At 34.3% G+C, this 14,541-nt stretch overlaps 1 protein-coding gene and 1 non-coding gene across 2 annotated transcripts in view; one reads left to right on the top strand and one right to left on the bottom strand.

Moving 5' to 3' along the window:
• The first annotated feature begins 2,281 nt into the window (after positions 1-2,281).
• Positions 2,282-14,541, top strand: part of GTF2A1L (general transcription factor IIA subunit 1 like) — a 34,753-nt gene continuing 22,493 nt past the window's right edge. The window contains exons 1-4 of the mRNA XM_039887206.1: positions 2,282-2,302; positions 4,970-5,093; positions 12,528-12,583; positions 14,380-14,464. Coding sequence (XP_039743140.1) covers positions 2,282-2,302; positions 4,970-5,093; positions 12,528-12,583; positions 14,380-14,464 — 286 coding nt within the window. The remainder of the gene's footprint in view (positions 2,303-4,969; positions 5,094-12,527; positions 12,584-14,379; positions 14,465-14,541) is intronic.
• On the bottom strand, positions 8,854-8,972 carry LOC120622624 (5S ribosomal RNA). The gene has a single exon (XR_005658499.1). It is a non-coding gene; the product is annotated as a 5S ribosomal RNA (ribosomal RNA).

Raw genomic sequence — 14,541 nt, 5'->3', positions numbered from 1 at the left:
TGGTTCTGCTTCAAGTTCTCTCAAAAAGAGGCAGTCAACCTATCAGTCAGGGCTGAAATAATCTGATAACCCAAATGAGGAAGGATCAATTTCCAAGGTTACTAATATGATTGCCTACAGGCTTCTGATCCTTGCTAACCATGGGCTGGAGTCTCAGTTCCTTGCCACATGGGCCTCTCCATAGTCTACCTGAGCGCCTGAGTGTCCTCATAACATGACAGCTGTCTTTTCCCAAAGTATGTGATCAGAAGAAATTCCAGAGAAAGAAGCCACAGTCATTCACAATCTATTTACATAAGTGATACACCATCACTTCTGCTTTATATCAGTCACCGAGAAAAACCATGGTACAATGTAGGAGAGCACAACACAAGTTTGTAAGTGCCAAGAGATGAGGATCGTTGGGGGGCCATCCAAGCAGCTATCACAGGTTTGCAACTTGAATTCACCTAGAATGTGGGAGCAAGTATATCTCTTCTCAAAACCATTCATTGTCTATTATTGAGAAGACATTACATCTGAGTCTACTAGTTACCATCTAGATAGACCACAAGAGACAAATGGAAAGTTGCTGACATTGCTGTGCCAAAGTAACATAACCTCTTTGTAACCTGAATCTACTAAGTATACTAAGCAATATCAGTTCAACTCTTAGTCATACTTTTTTGGGTACCAAAGTCTAAATTTCAAAAGTATGTATGGTCTATATTATAGCCCTAGAAGGATAAAATATATAATGAAGTAATATAAAACAGTATGTAATCACAAAAAGGTGATTACTAATCCTATGCCTTGCGGAATAAAGTTTTAAATCTTGTTTAAGAAAAAAGCTGGAAAACAAGAGACCTTTTGGCTTTCTTATTTCCCAGCTTGAATAATTTAATTGGATTTTATAATATCAGTAGGAATCAATGACTGCTTTTAGCTTTTCTATTTTGGGTGAAAGATTAGTCACTTTGAATACTTCTAGTAGTAAATTGCCAGGTAGAGATACAATCATTAAAAATTTCTATGCAAAATTCTTGACTTTTTGTAAAAGAAATTTCAGATAGTTTTCAATTTAGGAAAGTCTTCTAAAGGGCTTCATATAAATCAGCTGCTTGAAATCCACAAATCATAAGGTACCTGACCGAGGCAAATACAGATAACTAGCTCTATTGAACATATATGCACAAATGAATAAATAAACAGCCAATTTTAAACCTAACAAGATTTTTAATCATTAAATAATTTAGCCATCTGGGTAGGCCAGGACCTATCTGCAGGTTAGAAAGGCTGGGTAGTGGCAATAGAAGACTACTTCCCTTTTTTGACCCTGAAGTTTATCTGTGTTTACATCTATCTTCAGCCCTAGGCAAGATATGCCCATAGATGCTCTACCCTTCAGGGGAGGAAAGGAATTATTGTAGGTCAAGAGATGGTGATTTCTGTCTGAGGAAGAAAAAAGCCTGGGTGGTACTAGGGTGCTGACTTTATGTGGTTCTCCACTTTGGCTTCAGGATACCATCGGATTATCTGGGGTGCAACTCAGGTGCCAAACCTTTATTAAGTTCTATAGGTGATTTCAATGTGCATCCAAAGCTGAGAATCTTTGTTTTGGGATAGCCTCATTTAATTTCCCATCGGAATCACCCGGAGAGTATGTTAAAGTTACAGAAGGCTGGGCCCTGTCCCCAGAGTTTGATTCAGTAGGTCTGGAGTTGTACCCAATAATTTGCATTTTAACAGGTTCCCAGTTGATGCTGATGTTGCTGTTCCACATTTGGCTCTCATTTTATTTTTACCGGAGTTCAGCTGTGAGTGGGGTGGACTGGGAGGAATGAAAATCGGCAGGAGAGAACAGATTATCACCAGTCTCCCTTCTTTCCTGGCCCAACTCCCTCCAAAGTTGAAAGTGACCTGGCATCTATCACGGCATCACCCCTCCCTAGTTTCTTAGTCTTTATTTCATAGATTTCATAGATTATTTCATAGATTGAGAAAATAAAGGTTCTTCAGGGGTCATGTGAATAGCCCCTAACCATGTGAGCTCGTTAGACCGGATTTAACCATCCCGTTTTAGCCTGTCTCTTTGCTGAAGCTAACAACCTCTTCCCATTCTGGCATCGCTGTCTCCACTTAACCTTGTTCAAATCATTAACCTTTCTCTCCTCTGCCCCGCCCCCTCCCGCGTCCTTACGTTGTTGCGCAAGCAACGTGCACCGACGTTCAAAGCGGGCGGACAGTGGCCCTCAGCGGCGTACTGCGTGGTGCGCAGGCGCAAGGAGCTGCGGGCACCGTCATGGCCTATGTCAACTCCGTGGTAAGGAAGACCAGCCTGGCCTCTCGGCTTGGGCTCAGTGTATAGAGAGCTCTGGTCCGGGGTTCAGGACAGCCGAGTTCTGCACACCCTTTTTCTTCTTGGCCCTTCACAGACTTTGAGAAACCCTCTCCCTCAGGGGCTCTGGCTGTTTTATGGGTTTGAGGAAGCTAATGAGGGTCAGTAGCTCAGGTGGAGGTTGGGCCCGGCTCCCACGGGAAGAACAAGTCTCCCTCCTCTTCTCACTCCTCACCCAAACAGGTTGTCTAGAATACGTTTAGAAGGTGGTTAGGTATGGAACTCACCTTAATCCTCCGCGTTTCCTATGTGCTTAGAAAATTACCGAATTCAGTCGTACTCTAGTTGTAATTCTGAATTTTAGTTTGGTTATTGTTGATTCTAAGCTGTATTATTCACACGAGATAACAGGTGATGTGATATTTCATGTTACCCCACCACATAGTTTTACCTTACCCACCCCCACCCCCGCCGTTTTCCCATCCTTTAGCATCTTAATGCTTAAGTGTACAGTTGGAATAAAACACACAAATAATACTCTTCTATCCATAAGGGATTCCTAAGCCTCATAATGAGAAAGATAAGCAAAATGGCACTCGCGAGACCCTCCTATCAATCTTAAAAACCTGAATTAAAGAAAAATCAAGGATACACTTTCAGTTCCATCTCAAAAGGGTTCACATTGGTGAAAGGCAATGTGCTTGTCCAGATCTGTATTATTTTGTGGGTTCCAAGTATGTATACACACACACACACACACACACACAGCATAAAAGGGTCCATTTTTAGAGATATTATTTTAACGTGTATTCATTTTCTGATGTTAATGTGTTTAAATATATGTCAAATACTTATGCCTGAATATAAGCTTACCATTTTATATGATGGTGAACTCCAAGGAGAGTGTACATGTGTGTGTATGTGTTTCCTCTTAAATAGTGAAAAGGTTAAAGTGGTTTTTTGGACTACACATAGTTTTTATAAAGATAACAGGGAAAGAATATAAAGTCTAACTGTATGTAGTCCTAGAAGAGAAAGTATGTTTATTGCCTATTTTGCTTTTGAAAACCTGTTCTAATGGGTTATTTTTGATGACTGCTGTTGTACTCTGAGGCCAGATCTTAAAGATGTTTTTCGCCCTAGGAGTTTTTCTCTTTAGCTGCTGGGACTAACACAGAAGCATCAATTTAGCATGCCTTTATCAGGGTAAACTGTTTTAGAAGAAGCAACTAATCTGAGGCACTTAATCTTAATAGATATGTTTGGGAAGAATGTATTATTTAAATGTAACTAATTGGCCTATTCATAGACTTACCCTGGATCTTTAGAAAGATTAGTTTAAAACCTAGCTATTCTTGGCATGAGCAGGAGTATTTAGAGTATTTACTGGTTAGTATGAAAAAGCATTCCTAGAATTGCACAATTTTCATTTTGGTCTGATTAAGCAATTTGAAATTGGAGCAACTCAACTAAATTCCTGTTTTGCCATGTTTTATCAGTGGAACTTCCACTAGGTCAGTGTTAGTACACTTAGCATTGCCATTTTTAGACTGGGTGGTGGGGTGGAGTGGAGTGCAATTTACATGGATTTGTAGGACTGAGTTTATTTCACCGGGCTATTTTTTATTGATATGGACCAATGTTTAATCTGGGTAGAAATCTGCCTAATATTATTGTGATGGCATGTTTTTATGAGGAAACATTTTAGGATGTTGCTTAGTCTCTGCAATATGCAGATTGTGGAAGAGTAAGATTCATTAATGTCCTCAATTGCTGTTAGGAAATCCATTTTGATGCAATTGTATTTTTACTTGACAATGGCTCAGAATATATTTTTGGACTATGTGTATTTCAGAGGAAGGACAGGCTTTGGTTACTCTGTTGTAAGTGCTTGCCCCAATCTTATGGCTCGGAATGTATTTACATTTATGGAAATAATATAGTGAACTCTAAAAAGGTCATTTGGCCTCTTTGAGAAAAAGGTAAATTGAAAACAGGTTCATTTCTACCTGCCTTAAATTAATTTTCCTTTTTAAAAAGATTGAGGAAGTTAAATACTGACACAAAAGACAAATAACAACAGTAACCATATATCTTGATGAGATTATTATCTTATATTTTATTATAGTCCTGTAATTCAGCCTTGTAGATAGGTAAAAATTTAGGGTCAGGACTATACATACTAGAAGTAGGATGCACTTAGTAAAAATCCTTTTGGTGGTTTTTTTTTTTCTTTTAATAAGATTGGAAAGTGTATACTGCATGTCTTTTAAAGCTAAATACATTCAAACTTGAGAATTTAAAACGTTAACAATTACTTTTATGTAGCCTAAACTCTACAGATCTGTAATTGAAGATGTAATTGAAGGAGTGCGAGATCTATTTGCTGAAGAAGGTATAGAGGAACAAGTTTTAAAAGACTTGAAGCAGGTTTGTAGACAATACAAGTTTCTCTCTCTTTTTTTTTTCAGCTTAGAAAACTGATAAATTATAGTCCTAACCCCTTAATTATACTTTAGTATTTATCCATTCGTTGTGCTATCAGCTGACAGTTTAATATTTAGAAAGTAAAAAAAAAAAAAAGAAAGGAAATATTATAATGTTTTACTTTAGCTTTTTTAAAAAAGTAAACTTTTTTTTTTTTCTCTGCAGCTTTGGGAAACAAAGGTTTTGCAGTCTAAAGCAACAGAAGACTTCTTCAGAAATAGTGTCCATTCACCTCTGTTCACCCTTCAGTTGCCACACAGCTTGCATCAAACATTGCAATCCTCAACAGGTTGGATACAGTTAGTAAATTTGTACCATCTGGATATTCAGAACAAATTCTTATTTGGTGGTAGTTTTGAATTAGGGTAATGTTTTTAAGGTGAGAGTACTCTGACCTCAAAATCATTAAATGAAAACAGTCACACCATGTAATTATTGACAAAAAAATTAGGTTATTCAAACTAGTTTTTTCAAATATTGAAATCCACAAAGGTGACAAAGCCTTTCTTCAGAGGAACAAGTTATATGGGCTATTGGGAGTATACATTGGTTATTTCAGAGGACTTGATTGGCTCAAGGCAAGGAATAATCCAGCTGCCTTTGCTAAAGAAGCAGAGGGAAAGACAGGTGCTTGCATATTTGTGCACTCTCTCTTTCTCTTGCTTTCTCTCTTTACTTCATATCTGTTATTGTATTGTAAGCAAAAAGGAGAGTTAACAAGAATGTGGAGATTATTCAGATTACCTCACTGTTTTGCATATATACAGTGATGGCCAGAAATGACCATATGTGCTCTATCTTTATTCTTGGACTAATTGAATCTAGACCTCTGCTTTTAAGGGAAATATTTGTCCGTATTATGTGTATCAATTTAAACTGGAAAAGACTAGCTAATGAAAGATAAACCTATCTTTCTAGACTTTATTCTTTTCTCCTCTGATTCTTATAATCTTTATGCTACTCTAATGTGTGTGTATATGTATATGACTACACCCAGGCGTACAGGCAGACACACAAATAGGTTTTATTGAGTTAAGCTGAAATTCAGTAGATTAATGTTTATAAGAGGTAGGGGTAGATTTTGGATTAGATTGTCGGTACTAACTAGATTGTTCATTGCATACTTGGGAAAATTCATATGAAAATCACGTGGGCCAAGGTGAAGAGAAAAATAGTAAGGTGGCTAGCACCTCATCTGTTAACAAAATGAGAGAATTTAAGCGTGGCAGCAGTTATAACATATAAATAAATTAACAATGAATATTGAATTACCAACTTTTATCTAATGCTATGCTTATAAAGTATAACTCTTCTCTATAAGAATTAACCATGGAAGTTTTAATTATTATGTTGACACATTGAAACATTTTCTGTCAGTTGTTGGGTTTTTGGCTATGTTTTCATTTTTTAACTTTTTAATTAGGGCATCTCTTTTATTTATTTAAGTAACATTCTTTTGAATGTTTTTCTTTATTAAAGAACTTGAAAATTTTTTACTTAGCGTGGCTTGGAGAGTGGCAGGTGGGGAGGTGTAAGGAGTAAAATTCTTGACTATCTTATTAAAAGCACAGTTAATGTTTCTCAGGTTCGTCATTCAAAATTGCAATACTTGATTTTGCCGCAAGATGGTGATATTCCCAGTGATTTAAATCACAAAATAGTCTTGCAACTAATAGATCTAGTTGGCTTTCATTCAGCACTTTATTATTCTCTGTTTTAGAAGTTAGAATAATAGAAATAATTACATTTTAATGAGAGTTTTTTTTCCCATTCTATTCTACATCATTTTTAATGAAATGATTTAAGAGGAAGTATATATATCCTTTAAAAATGCATTATGGCCTTGTTCTTATCCCTCTTTCTAGGTATTCTGCAATAAGATTCTTAAAGCATATAGTCTCGTAAAATTGATGTACTTCTTAATTATGTTATCTCCTTGTATACTTTTAAAAGCTTGATTAAAATAAACTAGCTTCTGCAACCTTTTTATCTCTCGATAAGTTCAGATCTTGTTATCTTAATCTTAAATCTACAATGGAATAAGTCATTTATCTTTCTTCCACTTTTAAAACTTGTTTTGCCCTATTATATATATATTTTTGACTGTCTTATCCATTTGTTTAATAATTTCTTGTATCTATAGTTGTCAACTTGTTTTTTGGTCTCAAGACCCCTTTACATTCTTAAAAATTGAGGATCTCAAAGACCTTTTATGTGGGTTGTAAGTATGTTTACTATATCAGAAATTAAAGTTGATAAATTTAAAAGATGGTTTATTAATTTAAAAAATGATGTTAACAAAATAACATATTTGTTAAAAGTAACTATTTTTCAGAACAAAAACTATTCAGTAAGAACAGTGACATTCATACTTTTTTGCAAATCTCGATGGTGTCTGGCTTAATAAAAAGACAGCCATATTCTCATGTCTATTTCTAAATTCAATCTGTTGTGATATGTAGTTTTGGCTAAGGTATATGAGGAAATTCTAGCCTCCTACAGATAGATAATTGGAAAAGGAGGAGTATTTTAAGTGTTTTTAGATAATTTAATATTACACTAAAACTCAACAAGTGGTAGTTTCTGAGAGGTAGCGCAAGGTGGAATCTGAAACCAATGAACTTTTTGTAATGTTCAAGTTCACTGGTGTATCTTGCACTTTGAAAGACTTTAACCCATGTGTAATTTTGTAACATGGTTATTTAGAAAATATTGGTTTACTGAGTTATGCAGTTGACACATTGTTATACAAAATAAAAAGTCATATCTCTTCATAAAAGTATTGAAAAGTTATCAAGCTCACTTTGGTAGATATAAAGTTTCCAAATTTCTAATTTTTGCTTGAAGACTTGAATTTTATCATTGCCAAACAAATACTGTTGGTTTGTTTTCCTTAAAGTGATGGGCACACTTAGGTATTTAGCAGACTTTTTTTTTTTAATGAACTAAGTCTGAATAACTTAGTTTATCCATAGTTTTTGTCAGTTATTCTTTCAAATAATAGTGTTTCTTGAAAAAAAAAAAAGACTAGATCAACTACCAACTTAAACAATAGGACCAATGCTTTTCCTTATACTTCTTTGTAATTCTGTCTGCCTCAGGAATGCTTTATGTTTGTTCCTATTTCATCACACAGAATATTAAAAGAAAGTATACTTGAATATTGAAATTTAAGAAAAATAATTCTTTATGGATTCTTTAAGGAACTTTTTAAGTGAAACAGTTTTGTTGTTGCTGTTTGTCTTTTTTTCCTTCTTGCTGTAAGCAAGCGGCAATGGAGAATAAATACAATGACCACTATTAAGGTTTGTACTGCCTTAATGCATGCCAAGGTGCCTTCAGTTTTACTCATCACTGCTTTGTGCCATCAGTGTATCAACAAAAAAGGAAAAAAATAGTGAGAAATGAAAAAGGCATCTTGGTATTATAAAAATAGTTTAACCTTGTGAATACCCTGAAAGGGCCTCAAGGACTCCCCAGGGGTTTGCACACTACACTTTGAGAACTAGTGGTCTATTCTTAGGATGATTATATATAATTATAATCTACCTTTTTAAGACTTAAGTTTTTCAGAACTTCAGGTTCACAACAAAATTGAGAGAAGGTACAGAGATTTCCTATATACCCTTTGCCCCTATTCATGCATGGTTTCTCCCAGTATCAACATCTCCCACTAGAGTGGTACATTTGTTACAATGGATGAACCTGCATTGACCACCAGATTCTATACTTTATATTATCACTCTTGGTGTTGTACATTCTGTGGGTTTGGGTAACTTTGTAATGCTGGGTATCCATCATTTCGGTATCCTACAGAGTATTTTCATTGCCCCCCAAATCTTCTGTGTGCCTCTTAATTTATCCATCTCCTCTACACCAACTTCTGGCAATCACTAATCTTTCCATAGTTTTGCCTTTTCAGGATAAATTATAGTTGGAATCATATAGTATGGAGCCTTTTCATTTTTTTTAGGAGAGGCAACCCTTGGTTGACCTCATAGATTGCAAGGACCTTGTCAGTTTACAATCCCTTATTTTTTTATTTTTTATGCCTACAGCACCTAATCTTCCTAGGTGGTCTCCCATCCAAGTACTAACCAGGCCCGACCCTGCTTAGCTTCCAAGATCAGATGAGATCGGGCTTGTTCAGGGTGGCATGGCCATAGACAGTATATAGCTTTTTCGGATTGTCTCCTTTTAGTAATATAACTAAGGTTCCTTCATGTCTTCATGACTTGATAACTCATTTCTTTTCAGCAATGAATAATATTCCATTGTCTGGATGTACCACAGTTTATTTATCCATTCACATACTGAAGGACATCTTGGTTGCTGCTAAATTTTGACAATTATGAATAAAGCTGCTATAAACATTTGCGTACAGGTTTTTATGTGGAAATAAGTTTTCAGCTCCGTTGGGTAAATCCCAAGAAACATGATTGCTGCATTTTTATGGTAAGAGTATGTTTACTTTCATTAAAAAAAAAAACACCACCTGTCTTCTAAAGTGGCTGTACCATTTTGCAGTCCCATCAGTAATGTACGAGACTTGCTGTTGCTCCACAGTATCACCAGTATTTTGGTATTGTCAGCGTTCTGAATTTTGACCATTCTGATAGGTGCATCGTGGTATCCTTTTGTTTTAATTTGCATTTCCCTAATAATGTATGATGTGGAGCATCTTTTTATACGCTTATTTTCTGTCTGTATATCTTCTTTAGTGAAGCATCTGTTAAGGTGTTTGGCCTATTTTTTTAATTGAGTTGTTTTCTTGTTGAGTTTTAAGAGTTCTTTGTGTATTTTGGATAACAGTACCCTATCAGATATGTCTTTTGCGGACATTTTCTCCCAATTTGTGTTATGTCTTCTCATTCTCCTGACATTGTCTTTTGCAAAGTAGTTTTTAATTTATGAAGTCCAGCTTATCAATTATTTCTTTCGTGGATCGTGGCTTTGGTGTTGTATCTAAAAAGTCATCGCCAGACTCATGGTCATCTAGGTTTTCTCCTATATTATCTTCCAGGAGTTTTATAGTTTTGCATTTTACAGTTGGGTGTATGATTTATTTTGAGTTAATTTTTATGAAGGGTATAAGGTCTGTGTCTAGATTCATTTGTGTGTGTGTGATGTCCAGTTGTCCCAGCACCATTTGTTGAAGAGGCTATCTTTGCTCCATTGTATTGCCTTTACTCCTTTGTTAAAGATCAGTTGAGGTCCATTTCTGGGATCTTTATTCTGTTTCATTGATCTATTTGTCTTTTCTTTCTCTAATACCGCACTGTCTTGATTGCTGCAGTTTTATAGTAAGTCTTGAATTCGGATGGTGGTAGACTTCCACTTTAGTTTTTCTCCCGGAATATTGTGTTGTCAATTCTGAGTTTTGTCTATAATCCACTTTGAGAGAGAAATGGAATTCTCTTAGTAACCTTAGAAAAACAGGTGTAAATTAGGACTGTCATTGGCAAACTGGGACATGTAGTCACTTAGTCTCTGATTGCCTTATTTCTAAGGCAATTCAAATCAGCTTATGCTATTTGGTCTTCATGTCACATGGCCTTTTTGATGAAACCATCAGTCATCGTGGGAGGAAGAAAGGGAATAACAGGAGCATAAGTTTGTGGTGACTTTTATCTTTGAGCATTAAAACTACTAAAGTTCAAGTACAAACTATATGTCTATTTATTCTTGAACTTACATTTTCACCAGAATTTTCCTGGTGAAAATTTCAGCAGTGCTGTTGGTTCTTGAGGTGATTTGAGCTAGAGTATTCAGTTTGGTCATCAGGAGACATCCATATTGCTGATGAGTAGTCACAAAGAAAAAATTGACCTCTTTGCACCTCTTGAATCATGTGACTTATATTGAGATTTGGAATGGTTCAAAGCAGGACCAAAAATTGTGAAACCATTAACTGCCTAAAGACTTTTTGGTGTGTGGGGAAAAATACACTTATAAATATGAATGTTGTTAATGACAAATTTTTATAAAATTTCTTAAATATGTTTGTAGGATTGAATTTTTTCTAAAGCCTGTTTGTGAAATTTAATATTTCTAGAATATATAGATGAAGACCAAAAGTTCTGACACTTTGTTTAAATAAAAACATGTATTCAGTTAAAACTAATTGGTTATCAAAACCATCTTGATTATTTTAAAAAATGTGTTTTAGGCACATAAATTGATATATATAGTTTGTGAATATAAATAAATAGTGCATGTCACTTGCAAATTTAGTATTAAAATTAAGTAGGAACTGCTGAAACTTCACTATAAAACTTAGTTCATGCTTTTATTCCCATGACTATAAAGAAACTCTTAAAACTCTTATAGCTCTGTTTGATTTATGTAAGTATAGAGAATTATCCTTTAGGATTTATTGCAAGGTCTTTAAAAGAAGAGCATTGTTGTTATCTTTCCTTGAGAAATTCATTTAATTGCTTCAGACAGTGTGTTAACAGATTTTTGTTTCCTCTCAGGCTATGGCTTAAGCTGTACCATACCAGCTTGAGCTTTGCTCACTTCACCTAATTAAGACTAATATCATTGTGTTCCTGCCACTCCAATTCTTTCTAATTTAGTCTTTCTAAAAGAATGCTGTTAATAAGCAAAGCCATAGATGAACAGAGGATAAAAATAATTTTGTGCTTCATTAACCATCAATCTCTGTAGCCTCACTTCTGTTGTCTTAATGTGGGAAGAATGGTTATTTTAAAAAATATTTGCTCTTCTGAGCTGTTTGTTGTATATGATGGAACCATTCTAGTGTCAGAAACAGATCTTTGGGAAATTTTCCTTAATGCAGTATGTAGAAAAGGCCATTATAAATATTACATTTAATATATATGTGCTGCATAAACATGTTAAAACATTCTTGTTTTTTATTAAAGGCAAGATGATATTCTAACAGTCATGGTCAGCTAGGTAAAATGAACCTTGAGGTAAGGTTTAAGGTTACATTGGTCAACTGAGATCCTCCTACTGTAGTTACTATTTGTTTTTTAGACTGATTTTTAATGATTACATTTACAACAATTTGGCTAGCCTTTTAGATGTATTATAAATGAAGGTATAATTAGCATAGAAAATTGTTATATGAGATTGCAGCATTGATGGAGGTTGAGTTGATCTCCTAAGAATTTGTTCTTAGATTTTTCTTTGCAGTCATCCCTGTTTCATGCAAAGAGATTGGGAGACATGTTCTTATTTATTATTTCTAAAACTATGTAGCTGTGTTTACTTGGCTAAAGGAATGCAAAAAATTTTTCATAAAATGAATAAATTGAAATTTGTTTTGAATCTATAAAATTTAGAATGGTTAATGTTGGGTTATGTATTTTTGCTCATTAGTATGGTCACTTGGAAATGGGCACTTTAGCAAATATTCCTTTTTCTCCCCTGTGAAAAAATTTGATGGAGATTTAGTGTGACGTTGACTTACTAAAGACAACCTAGGTATTTCATTATGGATTTCTATAGTACAGCATACTTGATTACAATGAGATACTTTCTTTTAGTATTTAAAATAAGTTAGTTGTAACATCTTTAAAGTTGTTGGAGAAAATATAGTTAAATACTTTCACCTCTTTTGGAATCAAGAAATTTAGAATTCGCCATGGTCAAACATGTTAGTGATAGAAATCATTTTAAAAAATAAGCTATACTTAGCAATTTTATTAAATTGGTAAATTCTAATAAATGTGTAACTATTTTGTTTTCTATGCAGCATCGTTAGTTATTCCTGCTGGTAGAACTCTTCCAAGTTTTACCACAGCAGAACTGGTATGTAGCTTTTTAAAGATATATTTCAAAAACATGCCCCACTTTTAGTGAATGGTGGCATAAGGCTGGGCATAGATATAATTCCTAATCTTCCAGTTGAATAGGAAAAGATGTGATAAAAGATGGGGAGACAGGAATAGCTTCTGTAACATAGATGTTGCAAAAGCTCAGGAGTTCTAGAATTGACATTTTCTTTACCAGCTTTTCCTATCTTCCAGAGCAGTTGTTAGCATCTGCCCAGACTGCCAACATTAGGAAATTTCTGAAGTTACATTGTATGGCATTTTAATACACTGTATAATGTTATATATTTGGATCCTATTATTTCAATGTCATGTTTTTTTTCTTGATTTTTTTCCCCCCAGAGTTGAGGTACATCATAGTTATTTTGATTTAAATGGAATATTTTGGTCATTTTTTACTTTTGTGTAAGAAAGGTTAAAGAATAGATTCTCCCCACCTAGGTTTTGGGGGGCAGAAAGTAAAATTAAAACTTACATATTGAAAATTGAGTAGTTTTTGGGTGGAGAAAAATAGCACTTTTTTACCTTTCTTCTGTGGCACTGATGGTATATAATCTACTAACTGTTTTTCATGTTCTTTCTGCTCGAGTTACCTTTCTAGGGTAAAAGGGTCTACTTATTTCCATTTCTTCTTAAAAACAAACAACCACACCTCCACACCCCTTCCAGGATTTTTGGGAAGAATGGTACTGCTTTTGATAGGAGACCAATGAAGAAATATCTGTCTTTGAAATTCTTGAAAATACCTTTTGTCCTGATTAAAGAAATAATGTACCTTTAAAAAGTAAAAACAAACAAATTTATAAAGTAGGAAGTAAAAGAGCCTTGCAGTATTATACCCCAAAGATAACTGTTATCATTGTTTGATATATCTACATCTAGATTTCTTTCATGGAAGTGATATTAATTTTCAGGGTAAAAGTAGAATTCTCTATACTGTTTCTGTAATTTCTTTTTTTTTCAACTTAGTAATATAAATGGACCTTTTCAGTGCCAGCTAAATATTGATTAGCCTTAGTGGATGTATCAGAGTTTAACCAATCTTTTATTGATGGACATTCAAATTATTATTAGTTTTTTTTTTCTAATATAACATTCCATTGATTATATTTGTAGATATGTCTTTGTGTATTTGTGTGATAATCAGGATGAATTTCTAGAAGTAGCATTTCTGGGTCGAAGATCATGCATGGTATATATTGAAAAATTGCCCTCCAAAAGAATTGTAACATATATGCTCATACAAGCAGTGGGCTGAGAGAATTGATTTTTATCATGTCCTTACCCACATTGAGTATTATTAATCTTTTAAATTTTTGCAGGTCTGATAGGCCAAATGTTTCTTTGTCTTTTGATTTAGTATTTAAAAAAAATTGAAACCCTAAGTTTTAATAATTCCAAAGTAAAAATTATACACTATTGTATTGTCTACTTTAAAATACCATTCGTGATCAACATACAAACTAGAGATCTCCTATAACAGCTGTGGTTCTTATATTTGACATATCAGTGGCCCAGGCAAGTTTTATGAGTCAGTGTTCATATTGTTTAAGACTTAATGGCTTCGTTGCTAATAGCCATAGAACAAAATTCCTTTTATCCTTAATGAGATAATTTAAATAAAATATAAAAAAGCCGTTTTATTCAAAGAACTCAGGTGTAATGTTGTGTTATCAAATTGCTGTCCTGAAATATTTTTTGACCTCCCACGAGATAAGGGAAAAATATAAGTAAAGCTTTTTTCTAACTTTCTCATATAAATTTGTCATGTAGGGTGCCTCAAACTCCAGTGCAAACTTTACTTTTCCTGGTTATCCTATTCATGTTCCTGCAGATGTGACACTACAGACTGCATCTGGTAAGAGTATAGCCTAAAAATGTTTTTAGCATTGGTATTGACTGCTTGATGTTAATTTTCATAATTTTTAATAAACT

The sequence above is a fragment of the Pteropus medius genome, unplaced genomic scaffold, assembly GCF_902729225.1.
Source record: "Pteropus medius unplaced genomic scaffold, Ma_sr-lr_union100, whole genome shotgun sequence".
Taxonomy (NCBI): domain Eukaryota; kingdom Metazoa; phylum Chordata; class Mammalia; order Chiroptera; family Pteropodidae; genus Pteropus; species Pteropus medius.
The sequence above is the reverse complement of the archived record's forward strand: the minus strand, read 5'-3'. Positions and strand labels throughout refer to the sequence as shown.